Source organism: Ictalurus furcatus, chromosome 5 (assembly GCF_023375685.1).
Source record: "Ictalurus furcatus strain D&B chromosome 5, Billie_1.0, whole genome shotgun sequence".
Taxonomy (NCBI): domain Eukaryota; kingdom Metazoa; phylum Chordata; class Actinopteri; order Siluriformes; family Ictaluridae; genus Ictalurus; species Ictalurus furcatus.
In genome coordinates, this window is record NC_071259.1 from 32,407,369 (window position 1) to 32,434,183 (window position 26,815).

Below are 26,815 nucleotides of genomic sequence, written 5' to 3' on the forward strand. Positions count from 1 at the left end.
CGGAGGAATATCGACGATCGTGTGAGTGACGATTTATCGGTACGGTAACCTTCCCTGACCTTTCCATCGAACCTCTCTCACACGGGTATGGATCGTGTCACTCGGACGACGACGAAGTATGGATGGTTAATGGGCAGAGACACACTGCGTGCCACTCGTGCTCATGAGATGTTCTCCGATGACAAAAGGCATCCGAGAATTCACGGAATTATAGCACGTGGTGCTATAATTCTATACGCGCAAAGCCCAACACCTACAAACGAAACCGCGGTGAAAACATCACGTATACAGTCAAATACAGCTAGCTGATCTGATCAGTACTTTATTATAGAATCATTATACGATTATTCAAGCCATTTCGATGGATATTCCGTCCATAAGCTAAATGAATTATAAATGTTTAAAGTAACAAATGAATCATTCAGTACAATAAGATGCAGTCATTTCACTTGAAGCCAAAAATCTCACAATGATCATAGAATATTATTCGAATAATAAATATTAGATAAATTTGCCTAATATCTACTTTTTTCACTTATCTATCTTTATTTTAACCATTTAATTTTTTCAGTATTATCATTTAAACAAATCAAAAGTCACCCTCATCAAATAAATCCCTATTTTCTGATTATGCAAATTAGAAACACCTGCAAACCTACATACCCCGCCCCCCAATCCCTGGTAAAGCCATGTCGCATGTCCTGTATTTGCATAACGGAATGTGATTGGCTCTTATATTTTATGACGCAACAATGAAAAACGTAGTCATTTGAGCAGATTATTTGTCAAAGTAAATTTTTCTTTCAAAAAAAAAAAAAAACAACAACTAAGAATAAAGATCAGAGTGACGGATAGCGGATGTTTCGTTCCTGTTCTGTGCGGCGATGAATAAATAGTCCGATATGAGCCGGAACAGTTCTAACTTTTCAGACTGGTACGGTCATAAAGCTTTGCTCCGTGCAGGCCGATACTCACTCGTTGCTATCTTTATGGGTAATGACGCGTATCTATTTTAAAAAAAGAGAGAGCGTGAGGATAGACATGTCAGCTGTTCGGCATTAGGCTTTAGTGTAGCTTTAGTGAAGAAGAAAAAAAAAACCCCGAGAGGAAACACTTTCTGCCGTGTGGTAGCTCGGGGAACGAGGGAGTGTGCGCGGGGCGACGCGGGAGACTCTGGACAAACCTTTTTTGTTTTTGTTGATCTTTAGGGATTTGTGCAAAACCTTCGGCTAATAATGCAGTGGGTGAGTAATAACATGACGGTCAGTTTATATGCAACGTCTTGATGTAATATTCTGCAGAAGTCTGAGCGTGAACAACATTACTTGCAGAAATGTGTCTCTGGATTTTCTTTGCACCAATTTTATTCATAATTGTGGGGGGGGGAAAGCGGCAGGTTATGTTAATAAACATTGCCAGTAATTAATTAAAGTTAAATGACACTGACGTCACGGTATCATGTTTAATGATGTGTGTGAATACCTTGTGCTGTTCAATCATATGTTTATTTATTTATTTTTTACTTGTGAATAATCCAGAATTTTTTTTTTTAGACATACGCTGTTGTTGTTGTTGTTGTTGTTGTTGTTGTTATTCAGTGAGCTAGCTTGGGATCATGTTTCAGTTTATACAGCATCGCGTTTCTCGTTTGTCATCATCACTAACCCTAACTCGAACCCTAACCCAAGCGAGGATATAGAGGTCTTCGGAGGAGACTTAATCGGAGACGTTACTTTTTTTTTTTTTTTTTAACTGAAATATTTACCGATAAAGTTACGAATTGAATTACAGAGAGCTATGTAATTGTATGCACAGCAAATGAGCGCTTGGTCAGCTTATCCTTCAAGCCATGAGACCGGTTTAGTACCGTGGCTTAATTACCTAGCACATTACAAGTAACTTGATGAACGGTATAAAAATGTTGTTTTTTTTTTGTTTTTTTTAAATAATGCAAAATAATGGGACGTGCTGGATCAGGTGCTGTTTTATGCACTGCTGGATAAGAAGCGTGGAAGCCATTTTGTATTAAACGTGTAATCCAAATCTGAATACGAAGATAAAAAATGTATTTTATCACTAAATCTGTAGGAGTAGACAGATTATTATGCAGCCGTTGTAGTGATCTCTCGTGAAGTGTACGCACCGGGGCTTAGATCGGGGGTGTCCGGTCTTATCCGGAAAGTTCTGGTGCAGGTTTTCATTCCAACCGAGCAGGAGCCACACCTGATTCCACCTGTTTAATCACTGGATCTTGGTTTTCAATAGACTCAGGTGTGGCTCCTGCTTGGTCGGAATGAAAACCTGCACCCATACCAGTTCTTTCCAGATAAGATTGGACACCCCTGGCTTAGATGAAACTGCAGTTGTTCAAGTGGAGTGAAACGGGACCAGGAACCCAGAAACAATAACGGGTCATAAGAGTAGACTGCAGTAGAGTGAAGAATCAGCAGGATACCAAAACTCTACGATCATATCCAGGATTTTCAATTTGTGCATGAATATAATTGCCATTTTATGTGCATATATATATATATATATATATATATATATATATATATATATATATATATATATATATATATATATATGTAAATCATTTTTTCACCAGGAGAGGAAATGGTGACCCAGGTGGAAACTGACGCAAGCGTTTGTGAGTGAATAGACGGCTTTACCATGACTTGTAAGGACGCATATTTGTTTAGGGTTAAACCTTTGTTTTGTTTTGTTTTTTATTGATAAATGCTTGCTCATCCGTTGCTTGCTGTGTAGTGAATAAGATCCAGGTGATCAAAGGTCTTGAAGATGTGACGCTGTGTGAAAAGGAAGCCTGGACGTTCGAGGTGATTTTGAGTCACGCTTATGTCCGAAGCGTGTGGACGAGGAACGGGCTGCCGTTCAAATCGAAGCCCACATGTCGTATCGCAACGCAGGGGAAGAGACACACTCTCACGCTGACACGTGTCTCGCTGTTAGACATGGGCCTGATCGGCTTTCGGGCAGAAGGAGCGGAGACCTTCGCTAATCTCACGGTAACAGGTAACAACGTGAAGTGAGCTCGTCTCCTGAAAAAAAAAACATATCAAACATAACCGAACAAGACGGAGTACACGTGGGACGTTTATCTGTAAGGAGATGTTTATTCAACGTTTAAAGAAGGTGTATAATGCATGGGAATGTGCTGTACGTATATAAGCTCAGGTCAATAATTTGCATGGTGACGTGGGATGTTTTATATAAAACGAGTGCTGTAAAATACAATCTTTGACTTGCGTCATGACGATATTTAAAACGGAGTGAATATCCATTGCTTTAGTATTGAGCTATGAAATTACTTTGTAGCAGGTAAACACTGTTATAGTTCAAACAGATTACGACAGAGTCGTACATTATGCTGTAAACTTCTGCTACTGGATGAAAAAAAGATACGCTACTATATGAGATTGTTAGTCTGGGCTTGTTTGTTGTTTTTTTTTACATGCTGTAGTATAAATATAATCATAGAATAATGAGAAAAGTCTGATCAGATTGATGGAGTCGCACGAGAATAATAAGGATAGCAGCAATAATGCTTTTTTTCCCCACGTAAATGGCAAAAAAAAAATGTGCATGCGAACTGTATTAATGCTAATGAAACCGTTATGAAACTCGTTTTGAGACACGCATTTTTATTTCCACTTTCATTTCCCGCTGTTCTTTGCATCCAGCCAGAGACATACAGATCCTAAAACATCTTCAGGATGTCTGCGTGACGGAAAGGGAGAGCGTGACGTTCGTGTGTGAAGTGAACCTGGAGGACGTGGATGGAAAATGGTTCAAGAACAGCAGCAGGATTAAAGCTAGGGACGACGTTAGAATTAGACAAGAAGGTGAGTGTCGGTGTCTGAATAGTTGTTAACTTGGGGTTTACAGCACTTACGAATTCTGATTGGTCAGATGGTGGAGTTTTCTGTAAGGAGACGTTTGTTTAACATTTACGGAAGGAGTCTCCAGCGCCAGCTCTTTGTAACACCTGGAGGGAACGCCGTAACAGACGAGGTTTGCGCTTTGCGGTTTCTCGCTAGCATAACCTGTTCTTGTGAACTTGTCTCCAAACACAAATGTAGGTAAAACTCACTCACTGATCTTCAAAGCCATCAAGCCAGAAGATGCTGGTGAAATCACCTTCGTGGCAGAGAGAGTGTCATCGACAGCAATGCTAAGAGTGAAAGGTAAAAACATCAATGATGCGATATTTTAAAAACGCTTAGCCGGTCATAGCGTTGGGATGTGTGACGCACCAAGGTTTAAAACCGAGCGATGTGTTTCAGAGCTTCCGGTTCAGATTGTGAAACCGCTGCGGGTGAAGATTGCCTTGTACAGACACCGCGCCCTGCTGGAGTGCCAGGTCTCCCGCGCGAACGCTGAGGTTACATGGTACAAACGGGACAGAGAAATCGCACCTGATGAGAAGTACCAGGTTATTAGTGAAGGTCTTTACAGGCAGCTGACCATTGAAGAAGTGGGCTCGTCAGACGAGGACACCTTCGTCTGTGATGCCGGTGATGATAAGACTTCTTGCCGACTGTTTGTAGAGGGTGAGACACTTACAGTCGGATCACTTACAATCTCAGAACGTAGGCATCTTAAAAAAACGTACATCCTTGGGTCGTCGTGACAATATGGTGTCGATATACCAGTGTATCCCGGGATCACTGAGTCAGGAGTACACCTGGACGAATATGAGCCAGTCCATCTCAGGGTACTCATTCACACCTAGGGGTAATTTATTATAGTCGGTCTACTTCCTGCCATGTTTCTGGGAGGTGGGAAGGAACTGGAGAACCAGGGGGAGAGTGGAGAACATGCGAAACTCCACACAAACAGTACCCCAACCTCGGGATCAAACCAGAGAACCTGGAGATGTGAGGCGAGTCACGGACTGTAGTTCGACTTAAATCAGAAGAGTCATGGTTTCATGTTTGGCTTGGATTTTCAGTTTTAGCATGTTTTATATGACATGTAATAGAGGTGTATCAGTATGTCATTGTTCTTCCTGGTGTGTAAATTCTGGCTCAGAGCTCAGCTACGTCTCATGTTTGATGTTTTGTTCTTTTGTTTTTTTAAACCCAGCAATGCAGTTGTTTTCTATGTTTTCGACCAAATTTAGCAGGTACTGATTCTCAGATTATGTACTATTACTACGTACCAACTAGTATCCTAATTATTTGTACTAATCCAGCCTGGTGATTACAGTAGCTCCACCCTTTCCTCTAACTGCCCTTCAAGACTGGATTAACTTTTACAGATTCTAAGTTATGCCTGTCCTTCCAGAGCAGGCTATCAGCATTGTCCGTGGACTGAGCTCAGTCGAAGTAATGGAGCCTAAGGAGGCGTGTTTCAGAGTGGAGACAAGCATTGATGCAGAACGAGCCCCTAAGTGGACTTTGAATGGGGAGCTGCTAAGTTCCGGCCCCGAGGTGAGGATCGAGAGGAAAGGAACATCACACCGACTCACTTTCACCAACACCAACAGCAGCATGTGTGGCATCGTCCAGTTCAGCTCAGGGAAGAGCAGGTCGACCGCCCAGCTTACTGTTACAGGTAAAGAAAGCAAAGGGGTGATCCAGAGATCTGTTTGCTGCTACGAATTAATACGTACCTCTTGATTTAACCAAACAGAGCGCCCCTTGGTGGTCACCCAGCCCATTTCAGATGTGGAGGTTAAAGAGAACTGCTTGGTGACTCTCAGGTGTGAGTTTTGTCCTTCACCAAGAGTGGTGCGCTGGTTCAAGGGTAGAGCTCCTTTACTGCCCTCAAGCAAGTACAACATGAGGCAGGAGAAGAACCACATTGAGATGACCATCAGGAATGTGAAGGCTGCAGATGCAGGGGAATATCGGTGCCTGGCTGGTGGAGCTGAGAGCAAGGGTCGAGTCAATGTAGAAGGTATGGGTCTAAATGTTTCCAAAGCCTCTGTGTTGCCTGAAAGTTTTAATCAAGTTGTACGGTGTGAAGAAAATACTGTTGTGCTGGGGCTCCAGAGTGGTGCAACCGAAAACTGTTCACCCTATCGATACACTGCCCTGTGACACAGCATGAACATCACTTTGAGAAGATATGGCGGCTGGCATCACAACTTTCAGATGAATGTGTTGGTAGCTGTGTCCCCGGTTTGTAGCTGTCATATGACAGCTGATGGATGGGAAAGTGACCAAATTGGGGAAAAAACTGGGGGTAGGGGAATGCTCTTATAGTAAGAAACAACTAAGTTTTTTGTTTCAGTGAAACAGCTGAAGATCACACGGCATCTGGAACACGTAGAGGTCGAAGAAGAAGGAACAGCTGTGTTTTCCTGCGAGCTAAACCATGAAGCACCAAGTGTCCAGTGGCTTCTCAATGACAGGGCAATTCATGCCAGTCACACAAACAAGATCCAAAATTCAGGCAAAGTGTACACTTTGGTCCTGAAAAGGCTTACCCAGCAGGAGAGCAGGGTGACCTTCAAGACTGTCGGCATCAGTGAGTCCACCATACTTAGGGTCAAAGGTAAGGATTGTGTTTTTATTTATACTCCGATGAGAAATCTAAGAAGAAATTTATTTGGTATGTCTCCGTTGCTCAGAAAGGCCAGCAGTGTTTCTTAGATCTTTGGAAGATGTTGTGGCTGAGGAACGTGACAAAGCTTGCTTACACTGTGAGGTCTCCAAGCGAGAAGTAACCCCTGTTTGGAGGAAAGACGGTACGGTCCTAAATGGCAGTGAGAAACATGAAATTCTTCAATTGGGAAAGTTGTTATCTCTGATCATTCACAAGCTCAGAAAAGACGATGCTGGGGAATATTCTTGTGATGTAGGGACTAGCCAAACAAAAGCCAAGGTTGTCGTTCGTGGTAAGTCCAATCTGAACTCTGAAATCTAATCAACCGACTAACAGACATGGCATTTCTAGTAATTCAAATTGACTTCCTTTTTTCTTTTTTAGACCTGTACATCACCATTGTCAAGCGCTTACGGACAATTTCGGTTCTTGAGGGGGAATATTGCAGTTTCGAATGTACTCTGTCACATGACATCATTGATGAACCCTCATGGACACTGAATGGCCAGCCGATCGTCAGCAACGGTCGAATCCAAGTTGCTAACCAGGGGCGCAAGTACACCATGAACATCCAAGAGGTTATGATTACTGATGCTGGAGATGTGGTCTTCACAATCAAGGATCTCAGTTGCAGGACCATGCTGTTTGTCAAAGGTATACCATACTGTACATCTTGATTTTGAAGAAGGTACACTGTTTTGGTTAACTGTAAAATTGAGAACATATTCCGTGTCGTCTGTTCTCAGAGAAGCCTGTACGGGTATTTAAGGACACGCTAAACATTAAGGCAGTACCTGGAGAAGATCCAGAGCTTAGCTGTGAGATTACCAAACCTGAAGCGACCATCAAGTGGTTGAAAAATGGCCGGTTGATCAAGTCTAGTTCTAAGTATAAAATGGTCCAAAAAGGCTATGTGGTTATACTAGTAGTCCAAAATGCGACTGTAAAGGACTCCGGAGAGTACTGCTGCGAGGCTGACGGAATCGCCACTAGGACAAGGTTAGAGGTCAGAGGTAAGTGCATTATTTATTGGTTGATGTAATTATAAAATGGGCTCGTTGCTGCGAGTGCAGCAATGTCATATTGTGCAACTTGTAGCTAAGTGAAGTTATGATGAAATATACGGAGGAATCCTTTGACATCAAGAGATTTTAGATACCTTTCAGGGCAACTGTTATTCCGGTTGCCAAGTCCGAATCAGAACAAAATGTACTATTTTGGGTTCGTTTGCGTTTTGGTTTGTTTTCTCACTGTACATACGTAGGTAATCTAACCAGACAGCAAAATGCATTCTCCAAGCATCGGCCAAGTTTGATTCGCTTCCTGCAGTTGCCTACTGAGCTTTTATAATATACTTTATGTCCAAAACTCTCCCTTTCTCCCTGGTAGACTTACAGCACACATTTGCTAAGGAGCTAAGAGATGTAACTGCAGAGGAAAAGAATATGGTAGTCCTGGAGTGTGAGACCAAACGACCTGCCGCCAAGGTGACCTGGTTAAAAGGCATGGTGGTGCTAAAGTCAGGTCAGAAGTACCTGATGGTGAAGAAAGGTGTTGTCCTCTCACTCACCATATTCAGCCTTGAGAAGGGTGACAGCGATTTGTACACATGTGATGTTGGGTCGATGCAGAGCAGGGCGTTACTCACGGTACAAGGTAAGGCTTTTCTGCATTCGCTCATATGAGGAATTCTTATAAACACTATATAACCCTCTTTATATCCTTGCTGATCTCTGCTTCAGGTCAGAAAGTGCTTATTTTGGATGAACTGGAGGATGTTAAATGTCTGGAAGGGGACACTGCCGTATTCAAGTGTCGTATCTGTCCAAGTGTCTTCACCGAGGTTAAATGGTATCTTGACGAGACTCTGCTGTATACTAATGATTTAAACGAGATCCAAATGACCAGTGGTGGCTACCACACGCTTACCATCAAACAGCTTGCACGCAAAGACACAGGAACAATATCTTTCGAAGCTGGGGACAAGAGATCTTACGCTTCGCTGCTAGTAAGAGGTAAGAGGTAACGTTTCCGTGGCCGGCCGTGCGATCTAATTCATGTTCGCATATTTTTCCATATCAGACTACATGATAGATTCTCTCCCGATTGTCCTATGATGGAATATCATATTCCGAGATTTTGTCCAGACGTTTGCGCGATAGAAATCTCGACCGAAATGAACGAAATTTTTGTCTGCGAGACATTATCATGAGGAAATCGGACACTGTAAAACAGCATTTAGACAGAATACACTGAAAGTGGTGTTGAGGTTGATATACTGAATTTGGACTTTTTTCAGAAAGACGTCCAACAATTATCAAACCGTTAGAGGACGCTGAAGCTATAGAGGGAGGAAGTTTAAATCTGTTATGCAAGACCTCAAAACCATGCCATATCCTGTGGTATAAGGATGGCTGCTTAATGTGGAATTCCTCCAGCTATTTCATGACTCGCAATGGAAATGAGGCCAGGTTGACCATCCGCGAGGTCAAGGACACTGATGCAGGAGTGTATGAGTGTAACGCGGGATCCGTCAGCACCAAGGCGACAGTGACTGTTAAAGGTGAAGCTTCACGCAACACTAAAACTTTCCGTTTTTCTGCATCCGGAAAAGTCCTTCATGACAGTGTAATAGTGAGAGCGTCAATTCTGTAATGCATATTTTGAGGTTAGATACTTCAAGAGATTCTAGAGATCTTATTAAACCAACTGTTTAAAGTTGGTACCCCTGAATTTGAAGTTGAGCTTTTCATACCTGCCCCTTAGTATTTACCAAATTAACATGCCTTTGGTCTAAAACCTTAAAAGAGTCCAGCTAATGTTTACCCTGAATCTGTTCTCTGTTTCATCATTATTAGCTGTGCCTGCTGAGTTTACAAGGCAGCTGTATAGTCAAGAAGCTGACGAGGGAAGTAGTGTGACGCTGTTCTGCGAATTCTCCGTACCTGGCGTTCAGTACTTGTGGCGTAAAGGAGCCGAGACGCTCAGGTCAGGACAGAAATACCTAATGAAGCAAAGGCAAAACTATCTTTCTCTTACAATCCACAACGTGAAACTTGAGGACTCAGGGACTTACACCTGCATTTGCAGAAACCAGCGGACCATGGCCACTGTTACAGTCCGTGGTAAGATATGACAAACAAAAAAAATATTCTCACTTAAGTGTTTTTGCTTTATAGCAAGACAGTAGGGTAACATCTGCCATTTTTGTCGGCAGATATTCCCATCACATTCATCAAAGAACTTAAAAATCAAGAAGCAGAGGAGGGCATGGCCGTGACATTACGCTGTGAGCTCTCCAAAGCCGGAGTACCAGTGGAGTGGATGAGGAACGAGGAAGTGCTCAGCCCTGGGATGAAGTATCAGATACGACAAATAGTATCCATACATGAGCTGGTCATTAGGAATCCAGTGCCAGAGGACAGCGGAACCTACAGCTGTGTGTGTACTGACCAACGGACCAACGCCACGATTAAGATAAAAGGTTGGCAGTGTTTTTGGACACTTGGTAAATAAAAGCGCATTATTAGTAGCATTGGTGTTATAAATACCAGAAGATTGCCTGAAACTTTTGTTCCCCTAGCCCAACCCATTTCCTTCAAACAGAAGCTTAAATCTCAAGTTGTTGAAGAAGGAAACAGTGTCACCTTGCACTGTGAGGTATCAAATGATGGACTTCCTGTAGAATGGAGAAAGGGCCAAGAGTTGCTCAAGTCTGGAGAAAAGTACCGGATGCGACAACGCAGTTGTGCGTTAGAGCTAACGATTTTCAGTTTGATATGCGAGGACAGTGACGTATACAGCTGCTCATGTGGCGATGTCCAGACATCAGCTAGGGTTACTGTTAGCAGTAAGTGTCACAAAATTCCACCGGTTGTTCTACTTGATTTGTGGATCGTCAGGGGTATGTCTGGAGTTAACGCTTTTGTTATTGTGGTGAATTGTTTTCTGTAGTGCAACCGATCCGTTTCACAGAGAAGCTAACAAACGTGGTCGCTGAGGAGGGCAAGACAGTGACCTTGCGCTGTGAACTGTCGAAAGCTGGTGTTCCAGTGGAATGGTGGAAAGGAGAAGAGCTTCTCCGACCTGGACAAAAGTATCAGATGAGAGAAAGAGATGCGACACATGAGCTTATTATCTGCGACACTGTGCCTGAAGACAGTGGAGTCTACAGATGCGTATGTGGAACCCAGAAGACCAAAGCCATGATAAAGATTGTTGGTAAGAGAGTCAGTTATTACTCAGTTGTATTATGTTTCATTTTTCAAAGTATGACAGTTCTACCAATTACCTTAATTACATGGCTTGCTTTTGGGTTTTTGGAGGTGTGGCTGCTACTTTCAAGCAAAACCTGAAGAACCAGGAAGCTTTAGAAGGAGGCAATGTTGTACTAAGATGTGAGCTCTCTAAAGCAGGAGCACCTGTGCAATGGTGGAAAGGTGAAGAGCGTTTGATGCCAGGTGGGAGGTACCGGATGACACAAGACGGCAAGATTGCTGAGATGGCGATCACAAATGTTCTTCCTAGCGATGCTGGAATGTACAGTTGTGATACAGGAAAGCACAAAAGCTCTGCAGAGGTTAAAATCACAGGTACTCATGAAAGGTTTGCTCGAATCAGTTGAATACGCATTCTGTAATCTACAGTGTTAGATTGAAAAGTCTGTTTCTGGTGCCTCAGCTCTTCCGATTACTTTCAAACGGGAGCTCCAGGATCAGGTTTGTAAAGAAGGGGACATGGCTGTGTTCATCTGTGAACTGTCCAAACCTGGGGCTCCAGTAGAGTGGAGAAAAGGAAGGGTTATTTTGAAACCAGGAGAGAAGTACAAGATGAGGCTGGAGGGAAGGTTAACCAAATTGGAAATAAACAACCTGGAAGCGCGTGATTCTGGAAACTATAACTGTAAAACCAAAGACGCACAATCGACTGCTGAACTTACTGTGCAAGGTAAGACGTATAAGGCACAAAACAGATTGCACAATAGATTCCTAGTACCTGTGTTGCACATAATTCTATGCAGAACTTGGACGGTTGCATGCCATATACTAACTAGCAACAGAAGAACTTCTGTTGAAGATTCCATGATCCACTGTAAGATTTGATGCGCCAGAACATCACATTTGAACTTCTCTCCATAAGGTCATGTTTAACCCCCTTTCAGAGATTCATCCTATTCCTATAGTCAGAAATTTGCCTTTAGCAGATACTTCCATTGTTGCTTGGAGGAAGACACTCAACCCCATCGCTTGCACTGGTCTGGTTAAAGTGACTAAATTAAAATTCAAAATGTCGGAATCAGCACTTTATTTACTAATGTCTTCTTGGACTCCTTGTCATGCTTATGCTGGGACATGTTGAAACCCAACAATTTCCCTGGCTTTTTGTAGCACTTCCTGCAACCTTCAAAAACGTTCTGAAGAACCAGGAAGTTCAAGAGGGAAACAGCGTCAGTTTGCAGTGTGAACTTTCCAAAGCTGGAGTACATGTGGAGTGGTGGAAGGGAGATGAAATGCTAAGCACTGGGGAGAGGTATCAGTTGAGAAAAAAAGATGCAACAGCAGAACTTTTAATAAGAAGAACACAGCCAGAAGATAGTGGAGTGTATCGCTGTGTTTGTGGAGAGCAGAGTGCCGAGGCACACATCAAAGTCAATGGTAGGAAAGACTGCCTGATTATCATCAGCTGATAGTCGATCATCTTATACCCTCATACGGGGCACCATTTAATGCAAAAAAGCAGATTTCCTGTAGGTGTAAACTGTTGTTTTGTCTAGCTCTACCAATCACCTTCAAGCAAGAACTGAAGAACCAAGAAGCTGAAGAAGGGAACAATGTCACATTGCGTTGCGAACTCTCAAAGTCCGGAGCTCAGGTAGAGTGGTGGAGAGGAGAAGAACTGCTCAAGCCTGGGGAGAAATACCAGATGAGACAAATGGCCACAAAAATGGAGCTTGTCATCAGAAAAGTAGTACCTCAAGATAGTGGTGTCTACACTTGTGTAGGACCGGATCAGAAATCCAATGCTATAGTTACAATAAAAGGTATGAAACCACTTACATCAGGATACCTCATAACACAGACATGTTGACTGGCATTCTTCTGATGTCACATGTATAATTTGTATAATGTTCTCAGCTTTACCAGTGGTCTTCAAACAAAACCTGAGAAACCAAGAAACAGCGGAAGGCCAGAGCATCACTTTACGTTGTGAACTTTCTAAACCGGGAGCATTGGTGAAATGGTGGAAGGGTCAGGAGGAGCTGACCTGCAGTGAAAAATACCACATGAAGACTGAGGGAAAGAGTGTTGAGATGGTTATTAGGAACGTTTTATGTGAGGACGCTGGTGTATACATCTGCACAATAGGAGACCAAAAGACTAGCTCAGAAATCAAAGTTCGGGGTAGGTTTTGCTACACTCACGGCAGGTTAATTTAAAAAACGTATCACGTTATTCTTTCGTTCATATTGTTCCACATGGATATGTCTCATTTCTATGGGTTTGTAGCTCTACCAGTCACATTCAAACGAGAGCTCCAAAACGGAGTTGCCAAAGAAGGGGGAACTGCCGTGTTCAGTTGTGAGCTCTCAAAACCTGGCGCACCGGTGGACTGGAGGAAAGGAAGAGTTATTCTGAAAGCAGGAGATAAATATGAGATTAAGCAAGATGGAAAAATCACCACGCTTATCATACACAACATTGAGGAAAGTGATGCTGGGTACTATTCATGCAAAACCAAGGATTCTGAGTCGACCGCTGAGCTTACGGTTCAGGGTAAGGCGTGTCGGTTTCCCAGTGGTGTGCACCATTCAGCTAGCACGGATAGCTTTTGACGGCTCCTGCTTTGCTTGCTGTGGCAAAGTACTTTCCTTCGTATAGTATATAAATCTGCTTCTTGTGCTCTCAGGCTTTGCATGGCTTTCAATTAGAACGTAGGCAAGCTAAGCCTCTCAGTCATTTTTCATCCCTTTGGCTACTATTTCCAGTTCCACCCATTATCTTTAAAGTGAAGTTAAAAAACCAAGACGTCGAAGAGGAGAGCAATGTACGCCTGCACTGTGAACTCTCCAAAGCTGGTGTTCCTGTTCAGTGGAAAAAAGGGGAGGAACTGCTCAAGTCTGGACTGAAATACCAAATTACACACCAAGATACTACAGTGGCTCTAATGATCAAGAAAGCGATGCCTGAAGACAGTGGAGTGTATAGCTGCACATGTGGGGATCAGATTACTAAAGCCAGCATCAAAGTGTCTGGTAGGACGAGGTCTTCACAAGCTTTTATTGTCACTTGAGTAAATGTTTTGCCTCCTCATAACCAACTATTTTGGTTGTTTAGCCACTCCGGTCACATTCAGACAACATCTAATGAGCCAGGAGGCTCCAGAAGGAGGGATCATAGTCCTGCACTGTGAGCTTTCTAAACCTGGGGTACCTGTGCAGTGGTGGAAAGATGAAGAGGAACTTAGTAACGGATCTAAGTACAAGATGAAGCAGGATGGGTTAGTTGCTGAGTTACACATCCGGAACGTGCTTCCTATGGACGTCGGGGAGTATAGCTGTGTTATCGGAGACCAAAAGACAACGGCTGAAGTTAACGTCAGGGGTAGGTCCCGTGCAGACTGTTTCATCTCCTAAACGAGAAGGTGTTGATTTTAATAAATGCAGGTAAATGTATTGCAATCGTTTTCTCGTTCGTTATACATCCATTACTCATTATACATGCCCATATACGCCTGCTTCATCATGTAATGAACGGAATATCATTGTACAGAACATTTCGTTGTTCAAAATTTCATGCTGTGCTGCTCAAACACATTCCCATTCTCACGTTGCACCCATTTTTAAATGAAGAGAAGACGTCTGACGACCATGTTGGACCACTGAGACGTATTTTTTTTTTTCTTCTAAACCTGAATCTGTAAAGATTTTGCTTCATATATCACTTCAAATAAAATAAAAAAAACATCACTTTCTAAGATCTTAGAAAGAAGTGAGATCCTGCATTCAAACCTTTTTTTCATGACTCCTCTTTACACACAGCTGCAGCCTCTGTGTTCTTTGAGAAAGAACTACAGGACCAGGAGGCGAAGGAGGGGAACTCTGTGGTGTTCAGTTGTTTGCTGTCAAGTCCTAATGCACCAGTGGCTTGGAAAAAAGACTCACAGCAGATCACACAAGGTGGCCGATTTACTCTACACCAAAAGGGCTCAACACAGGAGCTTGAGATCAGGAAAGTAAGGTCTGAGGATGCTGGTGTGTACACATGTAGCACAAGGGGCAAGACGACATCAGCACACCTTAGAGTGATCGGTAAATGGCAAAAGTCTTTTTAGGAAATGCGTAAAATATTCGACGACGCTTCCATCGTCGTGTTAAAGGATTTTTTTTTTATCTCTTAGAGCGTGTGAGAATTGTGAGAGAGCTACGAGACCTGACTGTAACTGCAGGAGAAAATGCTCATTTTGTGTGCGAGCTTTCACATAGCGATGTCACAGATGGAGTGTGGTGGCTTGACTCCACTGTTCTGCAGGAAAATGAAATGAATCAGATGAGGTGTTGCGGTCGTGAGCATCACCTGACACTTACCATGACAACACCCGAGGAGTCGGGTATCGTGGCGTTTGTGGTAGGAGAAGAGTGGACTTCAGCTCGTCTACAAGTAAATAGTAAACCCAAAGGTGAGAATGGAAGTGAGGGTCCTTCTGCTGCCTATTTACCCTTAGGACACTTTCACACCGATTAGTCGAGTTCTCACGTCCGAATTAGAACAAAATTAATACTTTGGGTTTATTTGCTTTTTGGTTTGATTTGGTTTCACACTGGACATTTAACATTTTAATCAATTAATGAAAATGTTAATCAAATTAATGAAACCAGAAAACCAAAAATGGCTAAAAACTCCCTCATAATGTTTGATTCCTCTTCCATCTTTGATACTCTTGAAGTCGAGTCACTTCAGGTTTGAATCACTTTCGCACTACAAATGAACCATGCTAGAGTATGCTTTGAAACAGATGGAAACAACCTGCTGGAAGTGATATTAGTGAGGCCAACAGGGGGCACTCACCCTGTGGTCTGTGTGGGGCCTAATGCCCCAGTATAGTGACAGGGACGCTATACTGTAAAAACAGCACCATCTTTCAGATGAGACGTTAAACCGAGGTCCTGACTCTCTGTGGTCGTTAAAAATCCCAGGACACTTCTCGTAAAGAGTAGGGGTATAACTGGTGAAATTCCCCCATTGGCCTTTATCTATCATGGCCCCCTAATAATCTCCATCTCTGAATAGACTACATCACTCTCTCCTCTCCACTAACAGCTGGTGTGTGATGGGTGTTCTGGCCGCCATCACATCATCCAGGTAGATTCTACATACTAGTTGTGGTTTAGGAGATCCCCTTCCCCATACTATGTAAAGCACTTTGAGTGTCTAGAAAAGCGCTATATAAATTTAACTGTAACTGACCTCACTCAGATGCTCTCAGACTGGTTGGTTTGGTCCACACTGGAGCATGATTGCTGTGTTCTTACTTGCCTAAAGAACCACAAAGAGGGGAGAACATACAAGGGTTCCAATCAAACAGAATAAACACTGCACATGTGAAACCTTGACTTATTTAAAGCTTAGTCAGATGCCAAGAGAGTGTTTTCCAATAGTTTTCTCCAATAATATGTTATACCATCCATCCTTAATGACCTTCTGTTTGCACAGTCTTGATAGAAGAGCAATTGAAAGACATGGTCGTCTTTGAGGGCGATACTGCCACATTATCCTGTGTTACCTCGGACGACTGCACACCCGTCACATGGAAACGAAACAGCGTCACCCTTCTGGCAGGGGAAAAGTATGAACCTCGTAAAGAAGGGAAGCGCAACCTACTTTTAATACATAGAGTGGAGAAAGAGGATACTGGGGCTTATATGTGTGACACAGGAGACATGCAAAGTATGGCTGCTCTCACCATCAGAGGTAATGTAATATGAACATTAGGGTATGTTCTTGTATAATTTCCAGACCATGGTTGTCAAACTCATTAAGCTTAATCTAAAAATCGGTATATGCAGTATATTTGTACAACCTGGGACTGAATCTATAAATGATATGTTTTTGTATATAGACACTTTTGATATTTATGGCATTTGGATCTCAAATTAATTTCATTAGAACCTTTCACATCCTTGTTCTAGAGTGTTATCAAAGTTACAAAACATTATCACGCAGATTGTCAATGTACGTATGATTTGTAACGTAAATCCCATTGCGCCTTATTAGTACATGGATCGTTGATGGTGAAACTGGACCTATATTCTGTGTTCTAGAACATCCACTTTCCTTTCGTGAGGAACTTCAAAATCAACAGGTAGAAGAGGGTGAAACTGCGTTCCTGCGTTGTGAGCTCTCTAAACCTGGAGTTTTAGTGCAATGGAAGAAGGGAGGTGTTCTGCTTAGACCAGGAAACAAGTATAAAATGAAGCAGGACGGTCGTGAAGTACAACTTCAAATCGACGACCTGGAAGTTCAGGATAGCGGCATCTACAGGTGCTGTGTGGATAGCATTGAGACGAAGGCTAGTCTCAGTGTTAAAGGTATTCGACATAATGTGTCAAGCGTATTCAATGATCAAAAATGTTTTCTGTTAATGACGTCTAAATTGAAGCCACCTGTTTCTAGAACAACCTCTGTTCTTTCGTGAGGAACTCCAAAGTATGGAAGCCGAAGAGGGTGAAACCTCTTTCCTGTGCTGTGAGCTCTCTAAGCCTGGAGTTCCAGTGCAGTGGAAGAAGGGAACCGTGCTGCTGAGACCTGGAATCAAATATGAGATGAAGCAGAATGGTTGTGAATTAGAGCTCCAGATAAATGACTTGAAATGTGAGGACAGTGGAGTCTACAGGTGTTGTATTGGTAGCCTAGAGACAACGGCTAATATCCTAGTAAAAGGTAAAGAATATAAAATTTCAGGAATGACAAGTTTTCCGTTGGATGTATATATTTGGAACTGAGCTAAACAACTTTTAATGGAATAACCCCCCCCAGAACAACCACTCTTCTTCTCTGAGGAGCTACAAAGTCAGCAGTTAGAGGAGGGTGAAACCGCCTTCTTGTGCTGTGAGCTTTCTAAACCTGGGGTTTCGGTGCAGTGGAAGAAAGGAGGAGTGCTGCTTAGACCAGGAGACAAGTATGAATTAAAGCAGGATGGTTGCAAACTGCAGCTTAAGATCCATGACGTGAAGGGTCTGGACAGTGGAAATTACAAATGCTGTGCTGGTGGCTTGGTTACTAGAGCGTCTGTTATGGTAAAAGGTATGTCCAGTCTCTGGGTAATATTGCATGTATATATATGTATGTATATGTGTGTATGTAAAGTCATCCAGCTCAAGATTGTCCATTTTACAATTTCAGAACAACCCCTGTTTTTCCATGCGGAACTTCAAAATCTGGAAGCAGTAGAGGGTGAGACCGCTTCCCTTTGCTGTAAAGTCTCTAAACCTGGAGTTCCAGTGCAGTGGAAAAAAGGAGCAGTAGTGCTGAAGCCTGGAACTAAGTATGAAATGAAACAGAATGATTGCGAATTTCAGCTTAAAATCCATGACTTAACAAATCACGACAGTGGTACCTACAAATGCTGTACAGGTGGCATTGTGACTACAGCATCCCTTGATGTGAAAGGTATGTACAATGCATTTTTTGGATCATCATGTCAGGTAGAAGAGTCTGTCTAAAGCCAAAATTGACATTTACAATGTCAGATGGCCAACTATCTAGAGCAGGGGTGTCCGATCTTATCCGGAAAGGGCCAGTGTGGGTGCAGGTTTTCATTCCAACCAAGCAGAAGCCACACCTAAAGTCTATTGAAAGCCATCTAACAGGTGGAATCAGGTCTGCCTCCTGATTGGATGGAATGAAAACCTGCACCCACACCGGCCCTTTCCGGATAAGATCGGACACCCCTGATCTAGAACAACTTACAGAAGTGTTTGTAGTCACTATCAAAAACATACCCTCATCCTCGTAAAAATAAGCCAGGGTCTAAGAATACCATTAACCTAAAACCCTTAGAGATGAGTAAGTACGAGTTGGTACGGCAATAAAATTACTACATGTTTTTTTTCTTTTTAATTAGTGCTCATTTAACTGCTCAGTGAAGAGGTAGGTCTTCAGTCTTTACTTGAAGACAGCCAGGGGAAATTCATTCCACCACCACAGTACCAGGACAGAGCCGAATCTTCCTTCTGTCTTGAGGAATAGTGGGTCAAATTGAGCCATGCTAGCGGCCTGAAGGGAACATGTTAAGGAGTAAAATATCCATTCACCTGCTTGTCTAATTATGTAGCAAGTTGCTTCTTACTCGCAAAATGTCAACCATTTACTAGATTACCGCTAGTGATGCAATCGGGTCATTCAAGAAGCTTGAAATCATGGAAACCTACACTTGGTGTTTTGGTCCCCTGTAATTTAACAACTAAACAAGTGACGTAAAATCAACTGATGTATTTATGTTTTATGTACACGTAGAACAGCCACCATTCTTTCTTGAGGAACTCAAAAGTATGCAAGCAGTGGAAGGAGAGACTGCCTCGCTGTTCTGTGAGCTCTCTAAACCTGGAGTTCCAGTGCTGTGGAAGAAAGGTACAACCCGTCTGAGGCCTGGGGGTAAATATGAGATAAGGCAAAATGGCTGTAAAGTACAGCTTAAAATACATAACTTAACACATCAAGACAGTGGTTCCTACAAGTGCTGTGCTGGTAGCTTTGAATCCGTGGCATCCCTCGAAGTGAAAGGTACACGGCATTTTGGCAGAATGGGCACTGTATTTAAGAGTATGGTAATAACGTTTAGTAAAAATAAACTTTAGTAATAACCCTTGAATTCTCTGTAGAAGTACCAGTATTCTTTCATGAGGCACTCCAAAATATGGAGTTGGAGGAGGGTGGAATTGCTTTGCTAACCTGCGAGACCTCTAAACCTGGGGTTGCAGTGCAGTGGAAGAAGGGATCAGTCCTGCTTAGACCAGGAGATAAGTATAAAATGAAGGAGAATGGATGTGAGCTACAACTTCAAATTCGTCATCTAACATGTGAGGACAGTGGCACTTATAGTTGTCATGCTGATACCATAGCGACCACAGCGATCATTCTTGTCAAAGGTATGTGTAATCATTTTCCATTATTACACTGATTACCTTCTCCATGCATGCATTAATCTGCCAAGAGCTGAGAAAGGTTACACGACTATTTAACAACGTATTAATCTGTCGTGTTCAGAACAACCTTTGTACTTCTACAAGGAGCTCAAAAATCAAGAAGCAGAGGAAGGTGAAACCAGCTTGTTGTGTTGTGAGCTCTCGAAACCTGGGGTTTCCGTGCAGTGGGAAAAGGAAACAATAGTTCTGAAGCCTGGAGAGAAGTATGAAATGAAGCAGGATGGATGCGAACTGCAGCTTAAGATTCGTGATCTAAAAAGTTCTGACAGTGGCTCTTACAAATGTTATGCTGGTAGTGTGGTCACTGCAGCATCTATTGTAGTGAAAGGTATGTTTTTGAAGAGTGGGGCCATACATTCGACAATAAGTTTTATGAACTCTGTCATTTGGAGAGAACTTTGACCACCATGATCTCTGTTCTCTCCAGAAAAGCCTTTGTTCTTCTGTAAGGAGCTTCAAAATCTGGAGGTAGAAGAGGGTACAATTGCCTTGCTGTGCTGTGAGATCTCGAAACCTGGAGTTGCAGTGCAGTGGAAGAAAGGAGCTCTTCTTCTGAAACCTGGAGAAAAGTATGAGATGAAGCAGGATGGATGTGAACTGCAGCTTATGATCCAGGATCTGAGAAGTTCTGATAGTGGCTCCTACAAATGCTGTGTTGGTACCCTCGTCACGACATCATCCATTGTAGTGAAGGGTAGGTCATATATTACGACCAACACGAGGGTAAATAAAGTTGAAACATGAATTCCGCAATATGTTTTATGATGACCATCTTAGTGAGATAAGAACTGACCACCAGGTTATTTGTTCTTTCCAGAAAAACCTTTGTTCTTCTGTAAGGAGCTACAAAATCTGGAGGTAGAAGAGGGTACAACTGCCTTGCTGAGTTGTGAGACATCAAAACCTGGAGTTGCAGTGCAATGGAAGAAAGGAGCTCTTCTTCTGAAACCTGGAGAGAAGTATGAAATGAGGCAGGGTGGACGTGAACTGCAACTTAAGATCCATGATCTGAGGGGATCTGACAGTGGCTCCTACAAATGCTTCGCTGGTAGCCTGGTCAGTACTGCATCCATTGTAGTGAAAGGTATGTGGTTTTAGATGACATATTTGTTGTGAGCAAATACGATTGACCAAAGAGTGAGGGCATAAATTTGACAGTCTGCTTCATGTACTGTGTTGTTGTGAGAAAATCTGACATTATTTTTTCTCTCCAGAAAAACCTTTGTTCTTCTGCGAGGAGCTACAAAATCTGGAGGTAGAAGAAGGTACAACCGCCTTGTTCTACTGTGAACTCTCTAAACCTGGAGTTGTAGTGCAATGGAAGAAAGGAGCTCTTCTTCTGAAACCTGGAGAGAAGTATGAAATGAAGCAAGATGGATGTGAACTACAACTTAAGATCCATGATCTGAGGAGTTCTGATAGTGGCTCCTACAAATGTTGTGCTGGTATACACACCACGACAGCCTCAATTCTTGTAAAGGGTAGGTGGGGTACTATGGCGAATATAAGGGTAAATAAAGTTGGAACATGAATTTGGCAACAAGTTTTATGATGAGATTTTTGTGAGAAAAGAACTGACCACCATCTTCTTTGCTCTCTCCAGAAAAACCCTTGTTCTTTTGCCAGGAGCTACAGAATCTGGAGGTAGAAGAAGGTGAATCTGCTGTGTTCTGCTGTGAGCTATCTAAAACTGGAGTTGCTGTACAATGGAAGAAAGGAGCTCTTCTTCTGAAACCTGGAGAAAAGTATCAAATGGAGCAAGATGGATGTGAACTGCAGCTTAAGATCCATGATCTAAGAAGTTCTGATAGTGGCTCCTACAAATGCTGTGCTGGTAGTCTGGTCACCACAGCATCTATTGTAGTGAAAGGTGTGTAGTTTCTTGTGATCATCACAATAAATATGATTGACCAAAGAGTGAAGCATACATTTGACAATAGGTTTTAGGTACTACGCCTTTGTGAGATATAGAACTGACCAGCATGTACTATGTTCTCTCCAGAAAAACCTTTGTTCTTCTATAAGGAGCTTCAAAATCTGGAGGTAGAAGAGGGTACAATTGCCTTGCTGTGCTGTGAGATCTCCAAACCTGGAGTTGCAGTGCAGTGGAAGAAAGGAGCTCTTCTTCTGAAACCTGGAGAGAAGTATGAGATGAAGCAGGATGGTTGTGAACTGCAGCTTATGATCCAGGATCTGAGAAGTTCTGATAGTGGCTCCTACAAATGCTGTGCTGGTAGTCTGGTCACGACATCATCCATTGTAGTGAAGGGTAGGTCATATATTACGATCAACACGAGGGTAAATAAAGTTGGAACATGAATTCTGCAGTATTCTTTACAATGTTCTTCTTAGTGAGTAAAGTATTGACCACCGTGTCCTCTGTTCTCTCCAGAAAAATCTTTGTTCTTCTGTAAGGAGCTTCAAAATCTGGATGTGGAAGAGGGAAATACTGCCTTGTTGTCCTGTGAGCTCTCAAAACAAGGAGTTGCCGTGCAGTGGAAGAAAGGAGCTGTTCTTCTGAAACCTGGAGAGAAGTATGAAATGAAGCAGGATGGGTGTGAACTGCAGCTTATGATCCATGATCTGAGGAGTTCTGATAGTGGCTCCTACAAATGTTGTGCTGGCAGTCTCGTCACCACAGCATCTATTGTGGTGAAAGGTATGTGGTTTGTTGTGACCAACACAACAAATACGGTTGACCAAAGTGCATCATTGTGGAAGAACATTGACCACCATGCTCTTTATTCTCTCCAGAAAAACCTTTGTTCTTCTGCAAGGAGCTTCAGAATCTGGATGTAGAAGAGGGTAAAACTGCCTTGCTCTGCTGTGAGCTCTCTAAACCTGGAATTTTTGTGCAATGGAACAAGGAAAAGAAGCTGCTTAGAACAGGAAGCAAGTATGAGATGATGCAAGATGGGTGTAAACATCAACTTAAGATCTATGGCCTGAAGAATCAAGACACTGGGTGCTACAGATGTTGTGCTGGTAGTTTAGTGACCACAGCATCCATCACGGTTAAAGGTATATAGTTTAGTCAGTGCAGAGATCAATCAAGAGATGAATTGTGTGAGACAGAACTGGTAGACATGTTCTTTTTCTGTTCCAGAACATCCATTATTTTTCTCTAAGGAGCTTGAAAGTCAAGAGGTAGAGGAAGGCAAGACTGTGGTGCTGTGTTGTGAGCTCTCTAAACCTGGATCTTCAGTGCAGTGGAAGAAGGACGCAGTTCTGCTGATGCCTGGAAATAAGTATGAGATGAAGCAAAATGGCTGTGAACTACAGCTTACAATTTATGACTTCAACACTGAAGATTGTGGTGTTTACAAGTGCTGTGCTAGCAAACTGGAGACAACGGCAACTGTTGGTGTAAAAGGTTCATGTTCTTTATTAAGTCTTTTCTGTTCTGTACTTTCACTTACATGTGGAAGTTTCTCTGCATGCTTGCTTCACTGCTCTACATTCGTGAATAACCAGCAATTCACGTAAAACTGGCTCACTATTAAACGTACCATTTAAACACCATAAGATGTTCCATGTTACTTATATTGTAGGTAGACGATGTAGTTCCTCTTCTTGATATTTTTACAAAGCACAGTTTGCAGTTTTCTTTGCTTGGTTAATGTTAATTGTGAAAAAGCTTCAGATTGCCGCCATCTCGTGCCGCTTGTTCATTAGCATGACGATGTACACCAGGCTTACATCACATAGTATCACATGGTACGTTTGTCGAGTATGAGTACAAGCAAATGAGCACAGTAACAGGATGATATCCATACGGTATTGCTATTGATGCATCCTAATAAACTACTGAAAAAAGGTTTTCTTGACATCTTGATAACTGTATATGTTTATTTTTCTTTGTTAATGCTATCTAGTGTTTCCAACCAAACCTAAGGAAGTCCCTCAGGTACCACCACGCTCAAAGGGAAAGAGATCCCAGCAAGGTGGACAAGGCAATGTCGTCAAATCAAAAATCTCACCTGTAAGCCAGCAGTCTGCTAATACTATACTAGAGCAATGGGAGGATGACCACTTGGATCATAGTCTAAATAAGACAGAGGAGCAAGACTTTGAGAAGAAGACGTTAGTGAGGGAAACGTTGAAGGAAAATGAAATATTCCCTTGGAAGGACGAGGTGGTGGTGGATATTAGGAAACCCACTCCTTCTCCTGACGATCATGGTACTGCTGAGCAGAGTAACAGAGCAGAGAGGATAGCAGTTACGTCTACCACAGATATTCCTGCCAACCAAAATCGAGACAATATAAAACAAGCACCAGAGTGCATAGATAGCACAGAGAAGAAAATCGACATTCAAGGCAAAATTGTACCACTAGCACCACCTCACAACAAGGGAATGTTCACCCAGCCACAGATTGTTCTTCAAGTGCAAGACAGTGTTCTTGAGCCAAAGAAACAGGTTTTGGTCATGGAGCCATTTGAAGAAGCAACCTCCATAGGTTCCTCAGATACTGAGAGTCAGTTCCTGGATTTCGGAGTTAAAATGACCAAAGAGAAATACACCACAATGGAAGCATTAGTAAAGCAAGAAGTAAAAGAAGAGAAACCAGGTGTCCATAGTGAAAAACTTTTAGCACGTGAAAAGATCCAATCCTTAAGTGAAGCTGAGGATCATCTTGCAGAGAAAGTGTCAAGTCCACATATTACAGATCAGGAATACAAGAAGCAACATCTTAGTGTAGGAACAACAACAGAACTTTCCATTAAACAAGCCCTGCAACAGAAAGCAGAGTCAGTTGTGCAGATGGGTTTTACAGACCAGACAAACATGAAGCAAATGGAAGAGGACCCAGAACCTTTAACAATCCAATCTCAGGAAAAGGTAGCAGTCCAGACCAAAATAGAGGGTCTGGTTGTTGGTACTGTCAACCATGAATCTTGGGAAGAGATCACCAAAGATCACCAAGAGCCGACAATGGACACCAACTCTCCGGAACAGCATGCTCAAGAACCCCCTGGTATAGACATAAGTCAAGAGGATGAGACAGAGATACTAGAGGCAGCTATCAAGATCCAAGCTGCTTTCAAGGGCTACAAGGCTCGGAAGGAGATGCGGCCTGTTTTCAAGGCAGTGTTCAAGACCCAGAATGTGGAGCTGAGTGATACATTTTGTTTGGAGTGTGTCGTTGAGGGGAAACCCAGCATAGTACGGTGGCTGAAGGACGGTGTTGAGATAAAGCCTGGGAAGCGTCACAAGATCAGCCATCATGAAGATGGTATGTGCTTGCTGGTTATAGCTAATGCAGGTTTCAAAGATGCAGGGATCTACACTTGTGAAGTTGCCAACCAGTTTGGTACTATCAGTTACAATGGGAACGTGACAGTCAGTCATCCGAAGAAACCTATAAGTGAAACGGCACAGCCATCAGCAACAGAACCGGCTCCTGGAAGAGAAGTTGGGCAGATCTCTAATACGGAAGAGGACTCACTGAGGCTCATCTACAATCTCTCTACAGATGACACCTACAGAAAAATTCAGGAGAAAAGGAAAAGTCTCATTTCAGTTAGTTCTGGTAAGTTGCCTTAAATAATTGTTTCAGATCTATGCGTGTTGCATGACTCGCGTTTTATAGACCGTTTCAACGTTACGGCACATGTCCATTCCTAACGCACTTCGAGTGGTGCCATTTTAAGACGTCAAAGCGAAATGAATTGTTTGCACCTCCTGAGTCTCCATACAGGTGAACAAACAAGATATATACAAATTAACAAATCACAGATCGCCATTACCAAAACTGTTTTCTCCCCCTCTTGACTTAAAACTTTTACCTGACGTGACTTACCCCAATGTATATGCTTACAGTTACTTTTTTTTGTGGAAAGTTGGGGAATATTTGCTCTTATAAGACAGAGGGCTTCTGTGTTGTGTCGGGTGAAGCTAGAGCAAGTCAACTGCCGTCTAAAATCGAAGGAGAAGCTGACACTGTACGTGTATTGCCGCATCAGTTAGGTAGCTAGCCGGTTAGCGTTCTTGTTTAGCGTAGTATCCAGGCATCTCTCGTCACTGCAGCAATCTAAGCATTTTGCAGGCATTGTTTGTCTTTTGAAAATCGATACACTTTGATTTCTAAAATCAGGATTGTTCCCGGCATGAGGGAACACACAACATCTAACCAGCTATTTCCTCATTTTAATTTGGACATCCTGTCATTAAATCAAGCTGCCAGTTGCATAAAAACTTTCCACGGAGTGGAGTATGGGATCTTCACTGGTGTTTCACTGGTGTTTACCATCAACCAGACATGTCCTAAGAAATGCGACATTTCCTCCTGCGCTTATCAATATTCACTTGAAGTTGTCTATGGCACACCTTACCATGTTCGTGTTTTGTAGGGTCCTGTCCTTCAGATTATGACCCTGCCCCTGATGTGGATACAGGTGACCTATGCAGGTAAGAAGACCTGACTATAAACCTAATATTAATTTTAAATCCATAATTATAAAAGAAATAGCAATTTTTTGGGTTTTTACAGAGACAAAGTAGTGGAAAAGACAAAACCCAAAATGCAGCTGTCTAACAGTTCAGAAGAGGAAAACGCTATCAGCCCCCAACCACAAACAATCACTGGACAGTTCAAAGTAAAAGGTCAGTCTCTTCCTCTATGAGTTTGTCACCTCTTTTGAAGGTCATACCTAATTTGCATAGAATTGAGAACATCTCAGTTCAAATGTCACTTATCGCTCAGTCTCTGAAATTGTGGCTGCGTCACGCGTGTAGAAACTCGGAAACTGAATGGTCGCCTGTCACTTTATTGCTTGCGAGTGTGAATTTATATAGCTTAACTCATTGTTTAAAAATAAACCACAAAGTAAAGAAGCGCTACTATGACAACTGGCTGTATCATGCTGATAAATTTCTTCTCGATTGACTGAACACAAATGATATTTTTCACAGAGGGAAAGCCAGTAAGCAAAACTCCATCTCCTAAATACCCTCATAACCTCAAGACCTCATCCAATGTAGAGTCCGTCTCAGAGTCAGACGAGGATGATGAAAGAGAAGAGGTAATATCGTAT

The 26,815-nt window shown here is 42.5% G+C and overlaps 1 protein-coding gene across 1 annotated transcript in view; it reads left to right on the forward strand.

The window, feature by feature from the left end:
* Positions 1–2,611: 2,611 nt before the first annotated feature.
* The window catches only part of obscna (obscurin, cytoskeletal calmodulin and titin-interacting RhoGEF a), a 50,076-nt gene continuing 25,872 nt past the window's right edge, over positions 2,612–26,815 (forward strand). The window contains exons 1-48 of the mRNA XM_053625923.1: positions 2,612–2,680; positions 2,770–3,036; positions 3,705–3,866; positions 4,104–4,208; positions 4,308–4,574; positions 5,311–5,580; positions 5,659–5,925; positions 6,262–6,525; positions 6,602–6,868; positions 6,961–7,230; positions 7,323–7,589; positions 7,966–8,232; positions 8,319–8,591; positions 8,876–9,139; positions 9,435–9,701; positions 9,794–10,060; positions 10,160–10,426; positions 10,531–10,797; positions 10,902–11,168; positions 11,257–11,550; positions 11,964–12,230; positions 12,350–12,616; positions 12,711–12,977; positions 13,083–13,349; positions 13,562–13,828; positions 13,911–14,177; positions 14,615–14,884; positions 14,974–15,252; positions 16,287–16,544; positions 16,895–17,161; positions 17,247–17,513; positions 17,610–17,876; positions 17,976–18,242; positions 19,089–19,355; positions 19,454–19,720; positions 19,839–20,105; positions 20,205–20,471; positions 20,595–20,861; positions 20,992–21,258; positions 21,381–21,647; positions 21,780–22,046; positions 22,170–22,436; positions 22,532–22,798; positions 22,884–23,150; positions 23,653–25,311; positions 26,132–26,189; positions 26,272–26,384; positions 26,694–26,803. Of these exons, the coding sequence (XP_053481898.1) occupies positions 2,674–2,680; positions 2,770–3,036; positions 3,705–3,866; positions 4,104–4,208; positions 4,308–4,574; positions 5,311–5,580; positions 5,659–5,925; positions 6,262–6,525; positions 6,602–6,868; positions 6,961–7,230; positions 7,323–7,589; positions 7,966–8,232; positions 8,319–8,591; positions 8,876–9,139; positions 9,435–9,701; positions 9,794–10,060; positions 10,160–10,426; positions 10,531–10,797; positions 10,902–11,168; positions 11,257–11,550; positions 11,964–12,230; positions 12,350–12,616; positions 12,711–12,977; positions 13,083–13,349; positions 13,562–13,828; positions 13,911–14,177; positions 14,615–14,884; positions 14,974–15,252; positions 16,287–16,544; positions 16,895–17,161; positions 17,247–17,513; positions 17,610–17,876; positions 17,976–18,242; positions 19,089–19,355; positions 19,454–19,720; positions 19,839–20,105; positions 20,205–20,471; positions 20,595–20,861; positions 20,992–21,258; positions 21,381–21,647; positions 21,780–22,046; positions 22,170–22,436; positions 22,532–22,798; positions 22,884–23,150; positions 23,653–25,311; positions 26,132–26,189; positions 26,272–26,384; positions 26,694–26,803 (13,200 nt within the window). The 5' untranslated portion in view covers positions 2,612–2,673. The remainder of the gene's footprint in view (positions 2,681–2,769; positions 3,037–3,704; positions 3,867–4,103; positions 4,209–4,307; positions 4,575–5,310; positions 5,581–5,658; positions 5,926–6,261; positions 6,526–6,601; positions 6,869–6,960; positions 7,231–7,322; positions 7,590–7,965; positions 8,233–8,318; positions 8,592–8,875; positions 9,140–9,434; positions 9,702–9,793; positions 10,061–10,159; positions 10,427–10,530; positions 10,798–10,901; positions 11,169–11,256; positions 11,551–11,963; positions 12,231–12,349; positions 12,617–12,710; positions 12,978–13,082; positions 13,350–13,561; positions 13,829–13,910; positions 14,178–14,614; positions 14,885–14,973; positions 15,253–16,286; positions 16,545–16,894; positions 17,162–17,246; positions 17,514–17,609; positions 17,877–17,975; positions 18,243–19,088; positions 19,356–19,453; positions 19,721–19,838; positions 20,106–20,204; positions 20,472–20,594; positions 20,862–20,991; positions 21,259–21,380; positions 21,648–21,779; positions 22,047–22,169; positions 22,437–22,531; positions 22,799–22,883; positions 23,151–23,652; positions 25,312–26,131; positions 26,190–26,271; positions 26,385–26,693; positions 26,804–26,815) is intronic.